At 46.3% G+C, this 13398-nt stretch overlaps 1 protein-coding gene across 7 annotated transcripts in view; it reads left to right on the top strand.

Moving 5' to 3' along the window:
- The window catches only part of SGCA (sarcoglycan alpha), a 63120-nt gene extending 54708 nt beyond the window's left edge, over positions 1–8412 (top strand). For all 7 annotated transcript variants that reach the window (XM_084804777.1, XM_084804781.1, XM_084804783.1 and 4 more), the window contains 2 exons: positions 4626–4830; positions 7390–8412. In XM_084804777.1, coding sequence (XP_084660903.1) covers positions 4626–4818 — 193 coding nt within the window. In that variant the 3' untranslated portion in view covers positions 4819–4830; positions 7390–8412. The remainder of the gene's footprint in view (positions 1–4625; positions 4831–7389) is intronic.
- The last annotated feature ends 4986 nt before the right edge of the window (positions 8413–13398 follow it).

The following is a 13398-nucleotide window of genomic DNA, read 5'->3' as shown; positions in this document are numbered from 1 at the left end:
TTGGACCTGAGATGGTAATACCAAATCAGAAGACATGAGAAAAGTCTAAGGGGAATATTGATTGTGCACTTGCCTCAATCTTTTAAGTATCAAGGGGCGATGCAACTAGGAGACGTGTGCCATTTGTGTATTACTCTGTCTGTCTGTCTGTCTGTCTATCTATATCCCGCCAACCAACCAACCATCACCAAACTCTAGAGTTGGGGAGAGGCAGGGCAAGAGTTTGTGTCTATTGATGGAAGAGACCCCCTACCACTGCAGAAAAATATGGGGAGTCAGAAAACCCTATTTTTGCAACCTCAGAAACTGCAGCAGCATAACAAGTTGCACATCCACATGGAATGGTTTTGTGGTGGAGCGGAGGTGAAACCTGACTACTAATCACTGATGAGAATCATATGGGGGACAGCAGTGTCTCTCCTCCTATTTCCAAAGGCTCCTGGGTTGAGGGAGTGTGTTTCTGAAGCTTCCATCCCCAGTCCAGCCCAGCCAGATTTGGGAAGAAGGAAGAAGGCTAGGACAAGCATTGCTATCTTCTTCACCTATCAAAATACAGGTTCTGGCTTCAGGTGGATACAGTGCACAGGGCCGGCCCTACCATAATGCAGGGTGAGGCAGCTGCCTCAGGCAGCTGATTTTGGGTGTCATGAAAGGGCTATATACATGGGGCTGCAGCCATTCGTTATTTAATTCATTATTATTGCATTTTTACTGCCAGGGAGTGGGATTTTCTGCCTCAGATGCCAAAATAACATGACTGGCCTTGATTGGCAGGGAATTCAAGGGGACTCTGCCCCCTTACCTTTTCTAGTGGTCCTCATACCTACTGTTTTTAGAAGGCTACAGGGGGTTGCTTGTCTGTAGTGTGTTCATAGCACATGATTTTCTTCCACTGCCCACTGGCCACCCATGTTTGAAGCAGCATCTTGTTCTGTGTAATACCCTAGCAGCTACAGCCGTTCACTTGAGATCTTCCACAGTAAGACCTTCACATCTTCTCCTTGAGCTCAGCTTCCATTATAACGTGTCCAATGTTCGAAGTTAGAAACGTTTACCCATGATGCCTTTGGGCTCCCTTGCTGTTCCAGTCTACAGCTTTGTGAGTGAGGCCATCTCTGTTGCTCACCTCTGAAAACTTCAGTGGACTATTAATGCTTTTCTCTTAGGTTAGAGTGTGTAATATGCGATATGCATGGGGCTGACTTTGAAGACAGTTCAGAAATTGACTGCTGTAATTCTAAGTGAACAACATGCGCCCCCCCCGAGGTGCGACCCCCGCTGCCCTCTGCTGCTGACGAATTTGCAAGTGGCAAAACAATAAGTTTGACGCCAGATTTTTGGTGACAAACTGTGACGGTGGCCTAAAAAGGCCATATTTAGCTTTAAAGCTAAAGTTTACCTTTTTAGGCTACTGGTGCAGTTTGCCTCTAAAATTTGGCAGCAAACAGTCAATTGTTTTACTATTGCTGCTGCAGAAACTCAGCGGGGGCACGGGGGCAGCGGCGTGCCCTCTGTGTGGGTAGGTTCCAGAGGGTTGAAGTTGGTCCCTGGAACTCCCTAAGTTTCCCATGCCTGGTTCAGAATGTGGCTGTTAGATATAACTGGAACAGTCTGTTACAATCTTATTTCACCTGTGTTATGCCAGCTAGAGTAGCCCCCAGTCCATTTTCGGGCCCAGTTCAAAGTCCTATTACTTACATTTAAGGGTTATGTGAAGAACAGCTTGTCTATACAGTTTTTAAGCAGGAATTAAAGATTCTATCATTCTAGCAGGGCTTCCCTTTTTAGCACTCTCGTTTCTCTTTGTTGACTGTTATATACTGTTTTTATGCTGTATTGTTTTTATTGTTGGGTGTGTTTTTTTTGTTAAATTGTTTTTAGCTTTGTACGCTGCCTAGAGTATTTTGTATGTAGGCGGGTTATAAATTGAATTAATAATAATAATAATAATAAAGATTGTTGTTGTTGTTGTTCAGTCGTTCAGTCGTGTCCGACTCTTCGTGACCCCATGGACCATAGCACGCCAGGCCTTCCTGTCCTGCGCTCTCTCCCGAATAATAAAGATACCCTCCTGTATATTAAGATCTTCACTGGAAGGCCTCCTGTGCATGCTCCCACCATCTGAGATGTGATTGATCTTAGAGAGGGCCTTGTCAGTGTTGGTGCCCTGACTGTGAAATGTTCTCTCCATTTGTTTGGCACCTATCTTGTCTTTTCAGTGCTAGGCAACTCCATTTTTATTTCTCCAAGCTTAAAAAATGCTGACTGATTCTGATATCCTGCTGCCTCTTGCGTGTTTGCCTTTACATTTTAATTGCATTTTATGTGAATCATCCTGGGACCATGATTGAAGGGCAGTATAAAAATACCTATAGTAAAAAATTAAAAAACTTCAATCAGGTTAGAGACTGTTCTGCCTATTTAGTGGCTCCCCACCACCTCCACAATTTTTTTTCAAAACCTTAAAGCAATTCATTAGTTAAATAATGGGGGGCACTCTGTGGAGAAAGTTACAACTGTGTTTAGTATGTATATCAGTCAGTTTCTGAAGAGGGAGAGGGGGAAAGAGAGCAGAGGGATGGCTTTGAAGGAAGTGAGATGCTCCTAATGTATGAAAAAAAAGGATGTAGGATGGTTTGGTCAGACTCAGGTATGTCTGCCTTTAAAGAAGCCAGATGGTTTTAGGCCCACCTGAAAAGAAGTGGGGCAGCATCCCGCCCCACTTGGAGCACTGTTTTTTATATTTATCTATGATTTCATACATTGATATCCTGCCTTTCCTCCGAAGAGCCCAAGGCAGCGTACGTGGTCCTCCTCCTCTCCATTCTATCCTCACAACAGCCCTGCAAGGTGGGTTAGGCTGAGAGTCAGTGACTGGCTGAAAGTCACCCAGTGAGCTTCATGGCTGAGTGGGGACTTGAACCCGGGTGTCCCCAGTCCAGTACTATAACCACTACACCAGAGCACACTTTGTCCGATCCTGAGAGGATCCTGAGACACAAGGCCATGAAATGTGGGAGGGAAGCCTTATCTGAGAGAACAGGCACACAGCAGCTCTGGCACAGGCAGGCAGTGACTCCTTGGACTGCAAAGCAGCACCTGGCCTCTCCCTTCTTCCTTCTTAAACGGAGACACATCCAGTATCCCAGAGCTTCAGCGTCTCCTTCCGCCTAGGATCGTGGGTTGAACTATGCTTTCCATCGTTCCTAGTGGTTGGTGGCTAGAGATTATGGGAGTTGTAGTCCAGTTCCAGTGATCCCAAGTGGAAGAAGATGCCGAAGCGTCAAGACGTGGTACGCCTCCTTTTGCTTTTGAAGGAAGTAAACACAGAGTAAGGCGGGAGAGGCCAAAGGGACTCTCCGAGGAGCTGCATGCTGGAGCTGCCGCCGCGGCTGTCTGCCTGGCTCCCAAGGAAAGCTTCTGCCCTCGGGGGCGTGTCTGGGCTGGCACGGGTTGTGTGTGTTCAAACGCAGGACAGGAGTGGCCAGCGTCCTCCAGGCGGGCTGTACTTCCTGTCCCAATTCTCTTCCCAGGAACTGAGAGCAGGGGCGTTTGCCTGCATGAGCACTCCTGCTCACTTTCTCACAGATAACCCTAAAATAATATAAAACAACAGCTGCCTCCTTTATTTTGGCTTCTGTTATATATGATTTAGTGCTGTGCCAAAAATTGCTCCCACATTTTTTCGATCATTCTCATTCAGTTCGATAGAAAAGAAATTGCTTTCGAAAAGAAATTCCAAGGAGGAGAAATTTCGGAGAAATTCTAATGGGTTGGGGTTGGGTTTCTTGGGCTTGCCTTACTTGTGAGGTGGCTGAGAAGTGTGCAGGAGTGTCCTGTCTGTCATCATACAATAATCTCTGTGGCAGCCTGTAGCCTCCTTGGCTTCCCACACTTCAGTTAAAGCCATCATGAGGCAATTCCTCCCCTGGGGCTTTTTCAGTTCAGGAATGGCAGATGGCCTGGGAGGCTGCAGAGCCGTGGAAAGATGTGTCCTAGAGACACACACAGCCCCCTTGGCCACTTCGCGGTTATTCGGTAAGCTCAAAAATACCACCAAAAGAAATTCAAAATTCTGCCTCAGAAGAGTGGAAGCCTCAACACAGTTTATTTATTTATTTATTTCTATACCGCCCAATAGCCGAAGCTCTCTGGGCGGTTCACAAAAATGAACAGTTGATGCCGTTGCCACTTGCAGGAGCAGTGCAATAAACCAAAAACCCTTAGGACAAAAGAAAGAAGCTGTGCTACAACCACTGCCAATAGTGAGCCCTACCTGCGAGAAACTGCTGGAGAATTTCTCCTCCCCTAGGACGAATCTGGTGAAATTATCCCACCAATTTCACTGCCCACAAATAGGCTGAGAATTATCGAGAGGCCATTGGTGCACAGCTCTAATACGATTACAGTTATGGTAACCCAAGAAGAGCCCAGAGGATTTAGTGGGATAAAAATCCAAAGCAAATAAGTAACTGCTTCTTGTTTAAGGAAGGTAAAGTGAGCTCATGTTTTCCCTCCCTCCCTCCCTCCCTCCCTTCTGTTCTCTTCACATCTGCTGTTTTCTTTCTTTCTTTCTTTCTTTCTTTCTTTCTTTCTTTCTTTCTTTCTTTCTATTTCTTGTGCAGCATCCAGATGGTGCATCATCATACAATCCATGACAACACTGAGGAACTGAGGGAGATGGCCAGCACCCGGGAGGTGCCCCGTCCCCTCTCCACCTTGCCCATGTTCAACGTCCGCACTGGTGAGAGGACCAATCCCATGCAAAGTGGCCGCTATGACAGTGCCCAGGTTCCTCTTATCCTGGCTCAGCAGTGAACATTTTGCCAGGTTTGTACCACTACTGCATAATCATAAAACCTTAGAATGGGAGGGGGCATTGTAGACCATTTAGCCCCCTGCCCCTTGATGCAGGACATCCAGACTTAGAGAAACCTCAACAGATCCAGCTCAACCTGAAAACCTCCACTGAGGGAGAGCCCAGTTGATTCCATTGTTGAACTTACCGCCAAGATGTTTTTCCTGATGTTCAACCAAAATCTACCCTGCTGTAACTTAAGCTCCTAAGATCAACTAAAACCCAGTTGTTATTATATGGATGCAGGATGTACACAATTGTTTAAAAGCATATATTTTATTTATTTTTACCCTGCCTTTCAGGGCAATCCTTTATAACATAAAAATGTTAAAAGCAATACAGCAGTGGAATAAATAACATAAAAATGTTATCTTATGTAATAACAAAAATGCAATAAAAATGGCATCAGATAAAATTAATATATGTGCGGATAGCAATAAAATCCACCAAAAGCTTGGCGGAATAGGAACGGCCAAGCAGAGTTCTCAGGGGAGGAAACTGCACATGATTGGTGCCACTACTGAAGAGGCCCTGTCTCTGGTACCTGCCAACCTGATCGACCTTAGTGCCGGAGCAGAGAGCAGGGTCTCTGAGGCTGATTTTAGGGCCTGGGCAGGTTCTTTTGGGTGTAGGCTATCTTTCAAATATTCCAGTGGCAAACCATTTCAGGTTTTAGAGGTTTGTACCAGCACTTTACACTGAGCCCAGAAATGAATGGATAATCAGTGATGGAAAATAGATGTGGTATGACCAAACCCCCTAGCCCCGAAAGCATTTTGAGAGCTGACAGTCTAGTCTGAACAAATCCTAACATAAGAACATAAGAAGTGCCATGCTGGATCAGACCAAGGGTCCATTTAGTCCAGCATTCTGTTCACACAGCAGCCAACCAGCTGTCAACTGGGAACCCACAAGCAGGGCATGAGCACAACAGTACCCTCCCACCCATATTCCCCAGGAACTGGTGTACATAGGTTCACTGCCTCTGGTACTGGAGGTAGCACATAGCCATCAGGACTAGTAGCCATTGATAGCCTTTTCCTCCAGGAATTTGTCCAACCCCCTTTTAAAGCCATCCAAATTGGTGGCCATCACTTAGGGGTGGACGAAAGTCACTTACCTGTCCTCGAAGGACGTTTGCGGTGGGGGGGAGGCGCTTCGCTGGTCCCCCCGCGAAGTTCAGGCCGGGGGGGGAGGCCTCGGCCCGGCCGAAATTCAGGCCGGGGGGGAGGCTTCCCGCCTCGCCCGGCCGAAATTCAGGCCGGGGAGGAGGCTTCCCGCCTCGCCCGGCCGCGAACGCGAAAGTTTAAAAAAAAAACAAAAAACGCCCCCTGATAGGCTACATGACGATTCACGTAGCCTATCACGGCTAGATCTGCAAAGTCAGCCGTGATAGGCTACGTCAATCGTCACGTAGCCTATCACGGGTGACTTTAAAAAAAAAAAAAAGCGCGTACGCTAATGGCGGCCCCCATAGGGAGCCGCCATTCGCTTTCCTTATTTAGTCGCTGTAGTCTACGTAAATGTTTACGTAGACTACGGTGAAAATAAGGGCAACGCAAATAGCGTTGCCCTTATTTTTGCCGTAGTCTACGTAAATCTTTACGTAGACTACAGCGACCAAATAAGGAACGGGAATGGCGGCTCCCTATGGGGGCTGCCATTATCCGTACACACTTTTTTTTTTTTTTTTTAAGTCACCCGTGATGGGCTACGTGACGATTGACGTAGCCTATCACGGCTGACTTTGCAAATCTAGCCGTGATAGGCTACGTGAATCGTCACGTAGCCTATCAGGGGGCGTTGTTTTTTTTTTCTTTAATTGCAATGGCGGCGGCAGCAGCCGGTCAAAAGACCGGCTGCCGCTCCTGCCCCGCTCGAACACCCGCCGAACCGCTGGCCGGACCCGCCGCCAGGAGGGACATTCGGCGAAGGTAAGTCCCGTCCCGGGGGGGGGGGTGCTGGGGGTGGGGGGGTGCGGAGGATTTCTCCCCGAAACTTGTTCGGGGGGCCGAACACGTTGGTGCTCGGCCCCCCGAAGTTTCGGGGAGAAATTCTCCGCCAACCCTACCATCACTACATCCTGTGGTAGCAAATTCCATAGTTTAACTATGTGCTGTGTGAGGAAGTACTTCCTTTTATCCATCCTGTATCTCCCACCAATCAGCTTCATAAGTTGACCCTGGGTTCTAGTATTTTGAGAGAGGGAGAAGAATGTCTCCCTATTCACATTCTCCACACCATGCATAATTTTGTAGACCTGTATCATGTCTCCCCTTACCCTCCTTCTCTCCAAGTTAAATAATCCCAGCTGTTGTAACCTTTTCTCATAGGGGAGATGCTCCAGCCCCTTGATCATTTCAGTTGCCCTTTTTCCAGCTCTACAATATCTTTTTTTAGGTGTGGTAGCCAGAACTGAACACAGTATTGTGGCTGCACCACAGATTTGTAGAAGAGCTGTATGATATTAGCAGTTTTATTCACAGTTCCTTTTCTAATTATGCCTAACATGGATTTTGCCTTTTTTACAGCAGCCACACACTGGGGTGAGATCTTCATTGAGCTGTCCACCACAACCCCAAGATCTTCCTGGTTGGTCACCGCTAACTCAGATCCCATCAGGCTATACTTGGAAGTAGGGATTTTTTGCCCCAACATGCATCACTTTACGCTTGCTTACATTGAACCTCATTTGCCATTTAGATGCCCATTCTCCCAGTTTGGAGAGATCCTTTTGGAGCTCTTCACAATCCCTTTTTGTTTTAACCACCCTAAATAATTTGGTAATTTGGTTTTCTGCTTCTGATATATTTAAAGAATTCTTTATTGTTGGCCTTGATGTTGTTAGCCATATGCTCCTCAAAATGCTTTTTTGGATCTCTTATTGTCTGCTGGCATCATCTTTGTGCAAGCTTGTGCTCCCTTTTGTTTTCCTCACTTGGGCAAGATCTCCACTTTCCGAAGGAAGCTCTTTTTTCTCTAATAGCCCCCTTAACACTGCTTGTTAACCATGCTGGCAACCTCTTGGACTTGGTGCTACCTTTTGTAACCTGTGATATACATTTTAGCTGGGCTTCTATTTTCTCTCCACCCAGCAGGTCGCATCCAACTTGACTGAGGAGAAAGTTCCCACCAAAGACATCTCTCAATACTGAGACAACTTTGGTCAAAGCTTGGGATGGTGAATTTTGCTTTGTTGCTGTTGATAAGTCTGGTGACTGGGAATGTAGGGGCTGGGTGGGTTTATTTGATAACTCTTTGCATATGTATATTTGCAGGGCTGGGTTTAAGCATTTGGCTCCTTGGGCAAAATGATGGTTTTGTTGCAACTTAAGCGGTGGGATGTTCAGGACTACTGTCACTGTGTTTTAGAGATCCCTAGCTTTTTCACAGAACTGCACTTCCCAGATTACTTTGGGAAAGACCATGACAGTTAAAACCTCTTTGAGTAAATATGTCCTTTGATTACCCACTTGCAACATGGAGTGATAAAAAGTTGAACCTCCTTCTCTGTATTGTTTTGTTTCTGCCAATGAATAGCCTTCAGAAGCCTGAATTCATTGATGGACAATTGTATTCCTAACAAATCTATGATGGGTTCACATCAGGGGTGGGCAACAGGCAGCATGTGGAATGCATGTGGCCCCTGCTGAGGACCCCGTCACGCCTGCCCCACAAAAAAATGTTTTAAAAAACCTTTTTTAAGGGGAAAAAAGTGCCTGTAGATGCTATGGAGAGCCAAAAAACTCAAATTTGCGAACAACCTAAATTTGACTCTTTTGGGGCTCTGTAGCAGCTACGGATGCCATTTTTTTGCCCCTTAAAAAAAATCATTTAGGGGTTGCCCCCACAGGCTGCAGCCCATGAGGATATGTGCATGTCCAGGGGGCAAAAATGGCCCACAGACCTCCCAAAGTTGCTCAACCCTAGTTTACATTATCCATTGATTTTCAGGCTAGGATTGTGTTGTACCTTTGAAGTCCATCTGTAAAATCAGACTGGAAACAACAGTTAGACTGAAACCTCAGCCACTAAACAGGGGTGCCTAACCTGTGGCCTGCGGGGCGCATGCAGCCCCCGGATGCACGTTGTTGTTGTTGTCATTATTATTATTGAAATTTATGTTTCACTTCCCATCACAAAAAGCAGCCTCAAAGCGACATACACAGACAATACAGAAATCCATGAGTAATGTAACAGGAAGAAAAGCAAAAACAAAGCCAATATCAACCACAATCAGCACAAATAATCCGAATGAAAACAAGTGCCATAAAAACGTAATTAAAAACAGTACAACATCAAAAGTGTTCATGGCACAAATGCACAAAATCTCCGACCACTCACAACCTAGAATGAACATCACAAAAGCAGCCTACAACTGTTGGGCCATAAGTCATGCTGAAATGTCTAGGAAAACAGGTACGGCACCACAAAGATGACAGTGCTGGTGCCAGATGGCCTTCCTTGGGGAGAACGTTCCATAAACACGGGGCTATTACAGAAAAGGCCCATTCCCATCCCCCGCCCAAGCTTCTCGGGCCTCCGAAGCTGACCTCAGGGACTGGGACAGTTCATACAGGGAGAGGCCGTCCTTGAGGCACTGCGGTCCTGAGCCATGCAGAACTTCATAGGTTGAAACTAGCACGATTAATTTGGCCTGGAAACGAATTGGCAACCAGTGCAGGTGAGCCAGGACTGGGCATAGGGGTTCACATCATCTAGTCCCGGTCAACACACTGGCTGCCAAGCTACAGGGAGACCCCAGCAGCCCCACTGCTGCTTCCATGCTGGTAATGGCAGTGCAAAAACAGCCAGGCTGGTCAGGTTCTAACCTTTTCTTTCTGCCAGGAACCCAGAAGCATCCGGCATCGCTAATGGTGGCACGAAAGCAACAATGCCAGCTGGGATCACTGGGAGGGAGGAGGAAGAAGCTAAAGCTTCCTCCTCCTTCCCCTGGCCATCTTGCAACAACCAGTATAGCGGTTTCTGAACCACTAATGGGGATGCAAAAGCACTGATGTCCATTGGGGTTGCTGGGTGTGTGTGTATGGAGGCTTTAGCTTCCCCATTCCCCAGTGACCCCCGATGCAGCGTCCACAACAGCAGTGTGTGCGTATGTATCTCTCTGTGTTTGTATATGTATGTATGACTGTGTCCATGTATATTGCATGCACATATGCATCCCCAGTCACCTAGTGCCACCTGATGCAGCCCACAGGGCCAAAAAGGTTGTGCACCCCTGCCATAAAGGCATAACCCAACCCAAAGCCACCCCAAATTTCATTGTCTTACAGCTTTGCCAAAAGGGTGCTTAATTTGAACATAATTTGTACTAATAAGAACTTCTTAGGCCTGAGCCAAAACAGATCCCCAGTTTTTCATAATCCTGCGCATGGGAGTGGTAGGAGAGACTGTAAACTGGATTGCAAACATTTACCCAGTTTACCTAGGCAGCACAGACAGTTCCCAAGACAGCAGCTGCATTTCACTTCCTCTGCTGCTCAACATTCAACATGTATTCCCTTCCTGTACCCATCCAGAGCGAGGGCAATGCAATTCAGGAAGCATTGTCCTCATTTTGGCTACATTATCCTTTAGCAATGTTGTCTCAAAGCCAGATCTGATGAGCTATTTGGTACGGTGATGTCATCACGTTGAAATGTGATCCCTGATTGGCTGGGATCATGTGGTGTAGAGGAAAAAGCTCAGTGGAAGGGGGGAAAAGGTGACTAAGCAACTGTTGCCCACAAACAATGGGCAAAGAGATGTGAAAAAGGTACACTTTGGGGGTCTTTCAGAGAACATTCCGGTTCCTGAAAGCCCCCTTTCTGCAACAAAACATTCACCCACATACATTCAGTGCCGCCCTATCCTAACTTTAAGAAGAAGTTGGCCACGGAAGAAAATTTTGAGACAGATCTGTCAGAAACCTTTGAGGTCTGGGATGCACTGCCTTGGTGATGGGCACAAGATGATCCCAAAACATTCTATCCTTCCAACAAAAACAACATACTCCAGTGGTGGCAAACTCCATGGAAAAGGAATGTCAAAGTTGTAGTGAAGCCATGGAGAGCTCGCCCTGTGTTTGCTGTCTGAAACTGGTGTGGGAATCAAATGGTTAAGAGGGATTCTGGGGGGGGGGATCTTCACAAGCACAACAACGGAATGAGAAGCGGGTTGGAGCATTATCTGAATTTTCATGGAATAGGCTTTGCTCCATCAGGAACACATGAGGCAAGAAAAGTTGAGTGTACCGTACTTTTAAAATCCAGTTTTCACAGGTCACACAGTGCCTGAAAGGACCATTTCACCCCATTCCACCAAACTGTTGCAGAATTATTGCTCCCATCTCATTTTTCCCAACGTGCGCACTTTTGCCTGAAGAAGCCAAAATCCCCAATTCTCGAGTGCAGCTTCTGAAGGCTCCCCATGAGAGCATCCCACCAGCCCAATTTTGCCCTATTCCAGCAAGCTGTTGTGGAGTTATTGCTCCCCCCCACCCCCTTTCTCATTGTCTAGGCACTTTCTCCCTGCTCACAATGACAGGCTGCTTTGATCTCGAAACCTCACCTGATCGTTGCTCCGATAAAGCTCTCATACATCACAGAAGCGACTTCACACTATATTTCACATGACATCGGGGAAGCAAAGTAATGCAAACATCAGAGAAGTGCATCATCACAGGGGCTAATTAGTCCCACTGGTAAAAAGGAAGTGCGGGGCAATTCTGAAGGCTGGAAAGAGTGCTGGAAAGGCGAGCAAGTTACTCTAGTTACCTAGGTTACTGAGGGCATGGCCAGGTGAAAGACATACCCCTAGGAACACCTCAATCATACCAAATTTAAAGCAGAGGGATGGGCACACAGCAGCTGAAGTGCAGGAGAGCTAAATTAAAGAAAAATAATGGAGTAAAAGTACTCTGCAAAATGTGGCTTCTCCACAGGTAAACTCCAGGGTGGCTGCAGAGTGGCCACAACGTCATGTGTTTCTAACGACTTTAAGCCACAGCGGCATTGGAGAAAACCTCCTATGTAGATGGGCCTTTAGTTTATTTGAGCAGCGTTTATGAGATGTAGTCTCTTAGGGCCAAACTAAACATCATGTGGGAGATCCATGAACAGAATCTCCTCTAATTTTAGAAAATTGTAAAAGTAGCCGCGGTATTGGTTGGTGTTGGGTGGATTAGGGCAGTGGCACTTGGGGCGGTGGAGTTTAACCCTTTCCCCTGTGCTGTTTCCCAATTCAATAATATCCCCAACGCTGCCATTTGCCATGCGGTGGAAAACTTACGGTAGTTACCCATATGGCACTGGTATGTTTTCCCCTCTCAGGGCAAATAACAGATGTGTGTGTGTGTGGTGGGGTGTTAATGAGGAGAATGGCACATAAGGGAAAGGGAGACGTTACTCAGCAGAATGGCACATAGGGGAAAGGGTTGATCTGTCCTTCCTGCAGTGTCATGGCCTGAAGTCAAATTCTGACCATCCCCTGCAGCTAAATTTAAAATTTCACACACACACACACACACACCTGCAAAGGATCCTGATCATGGACCTCTTGCTTCAAATGTAGATTGAGCTTTAGGTATATAGAGTGTTGGTCTACTTGGGTTCTTGGTCTGATCCAGCAAGTTTATTCATTTCTTTGTCCTGAGAAGACAGGAAACACAGTTGGGTAGCCATCAGTCTGGCTGCTCATCATCTGTTTTTTTGTTTTGGCTGGGTCAGAGCAGAGGTCTGTATAAACAGAAAAGATCACTTTCAGGTTTTTGGGTGTTTTTTTTTTTTAATTTTACAAGGCTGATCATCTCACTTGCTCTGTGACAGGGATGGTCCCACTGTGGCTGAGGCTGTGTTGGAATATGGCACTGTGCAGCACTTGAGACAGACATAGTTCAAAGCAGAGTCTTGACCCTTTCACTCACCTGTCACCTCCTTGCCCAGCTATGTGCTACGATGGAGAGTGTCACAGGGGCCTTGTCAACCTGATCTGTAGGACTCCAAGGTGGGAGGGACTGGAGCCCTGGTTTGGGGTGGGATAGCTCAGAAAAGTAGCAGTGTTGTGGGCTCTGGATGGATAGGTCACAAGAGATAAGAAGGAATTTCACACACAACTTTGGAAAACTCTGGAAAACCCTCCCCCATGCAGTTCAGGAGGTGGAAAATATGGCATCTTTCAAGTGCCTCCTAAAAACGCACCTTTTCACCCAGGCTTTCCCAGGGTTGTAGCTGCTGTTGGGTCTTACTTTGGTTTTATATGCTACTTTTAAACTTTTGAAGTCTTATATTAGGTTTTATCATGTTGTATTTTATGGTTTTTAATTGTTGTGAACTGCCCAGATTGCCGCGGCTGTTGGGCAGTATATAAATGTTATAATACATAAAAATAAATAATAAATAAACTTTACACACATGCTTTGTAAAATGTCAGCACCCATTCTCTAAAAATGTTCATCCAGTGTACATTTGTATATCTGTCAATGTGCATAAATGCTTCACAATTGCTTCCAGCAAAAGGTTATTTGACCACGCACAACTCAA

The sequence above is a fragment of the Heloderma suspectum genome, chromosome 6, assembly GCF_057233095.1.
Source record: "Heloderma suspectum isolate Gila_16-S chromosome 6, 16-S_ref, whole genome shotgun sequence".
Lineage (NCBI taxonomy): Eukaryota > Metazoa > Chordata > Lepidosauria > Squamata > Helodermatidae > Heloderma > Heloderma suspectum.
Note: the sequence above shows the minus strand (reverse complement) of the source record. Positions and strands in the feature narration are given on the sequence as shown.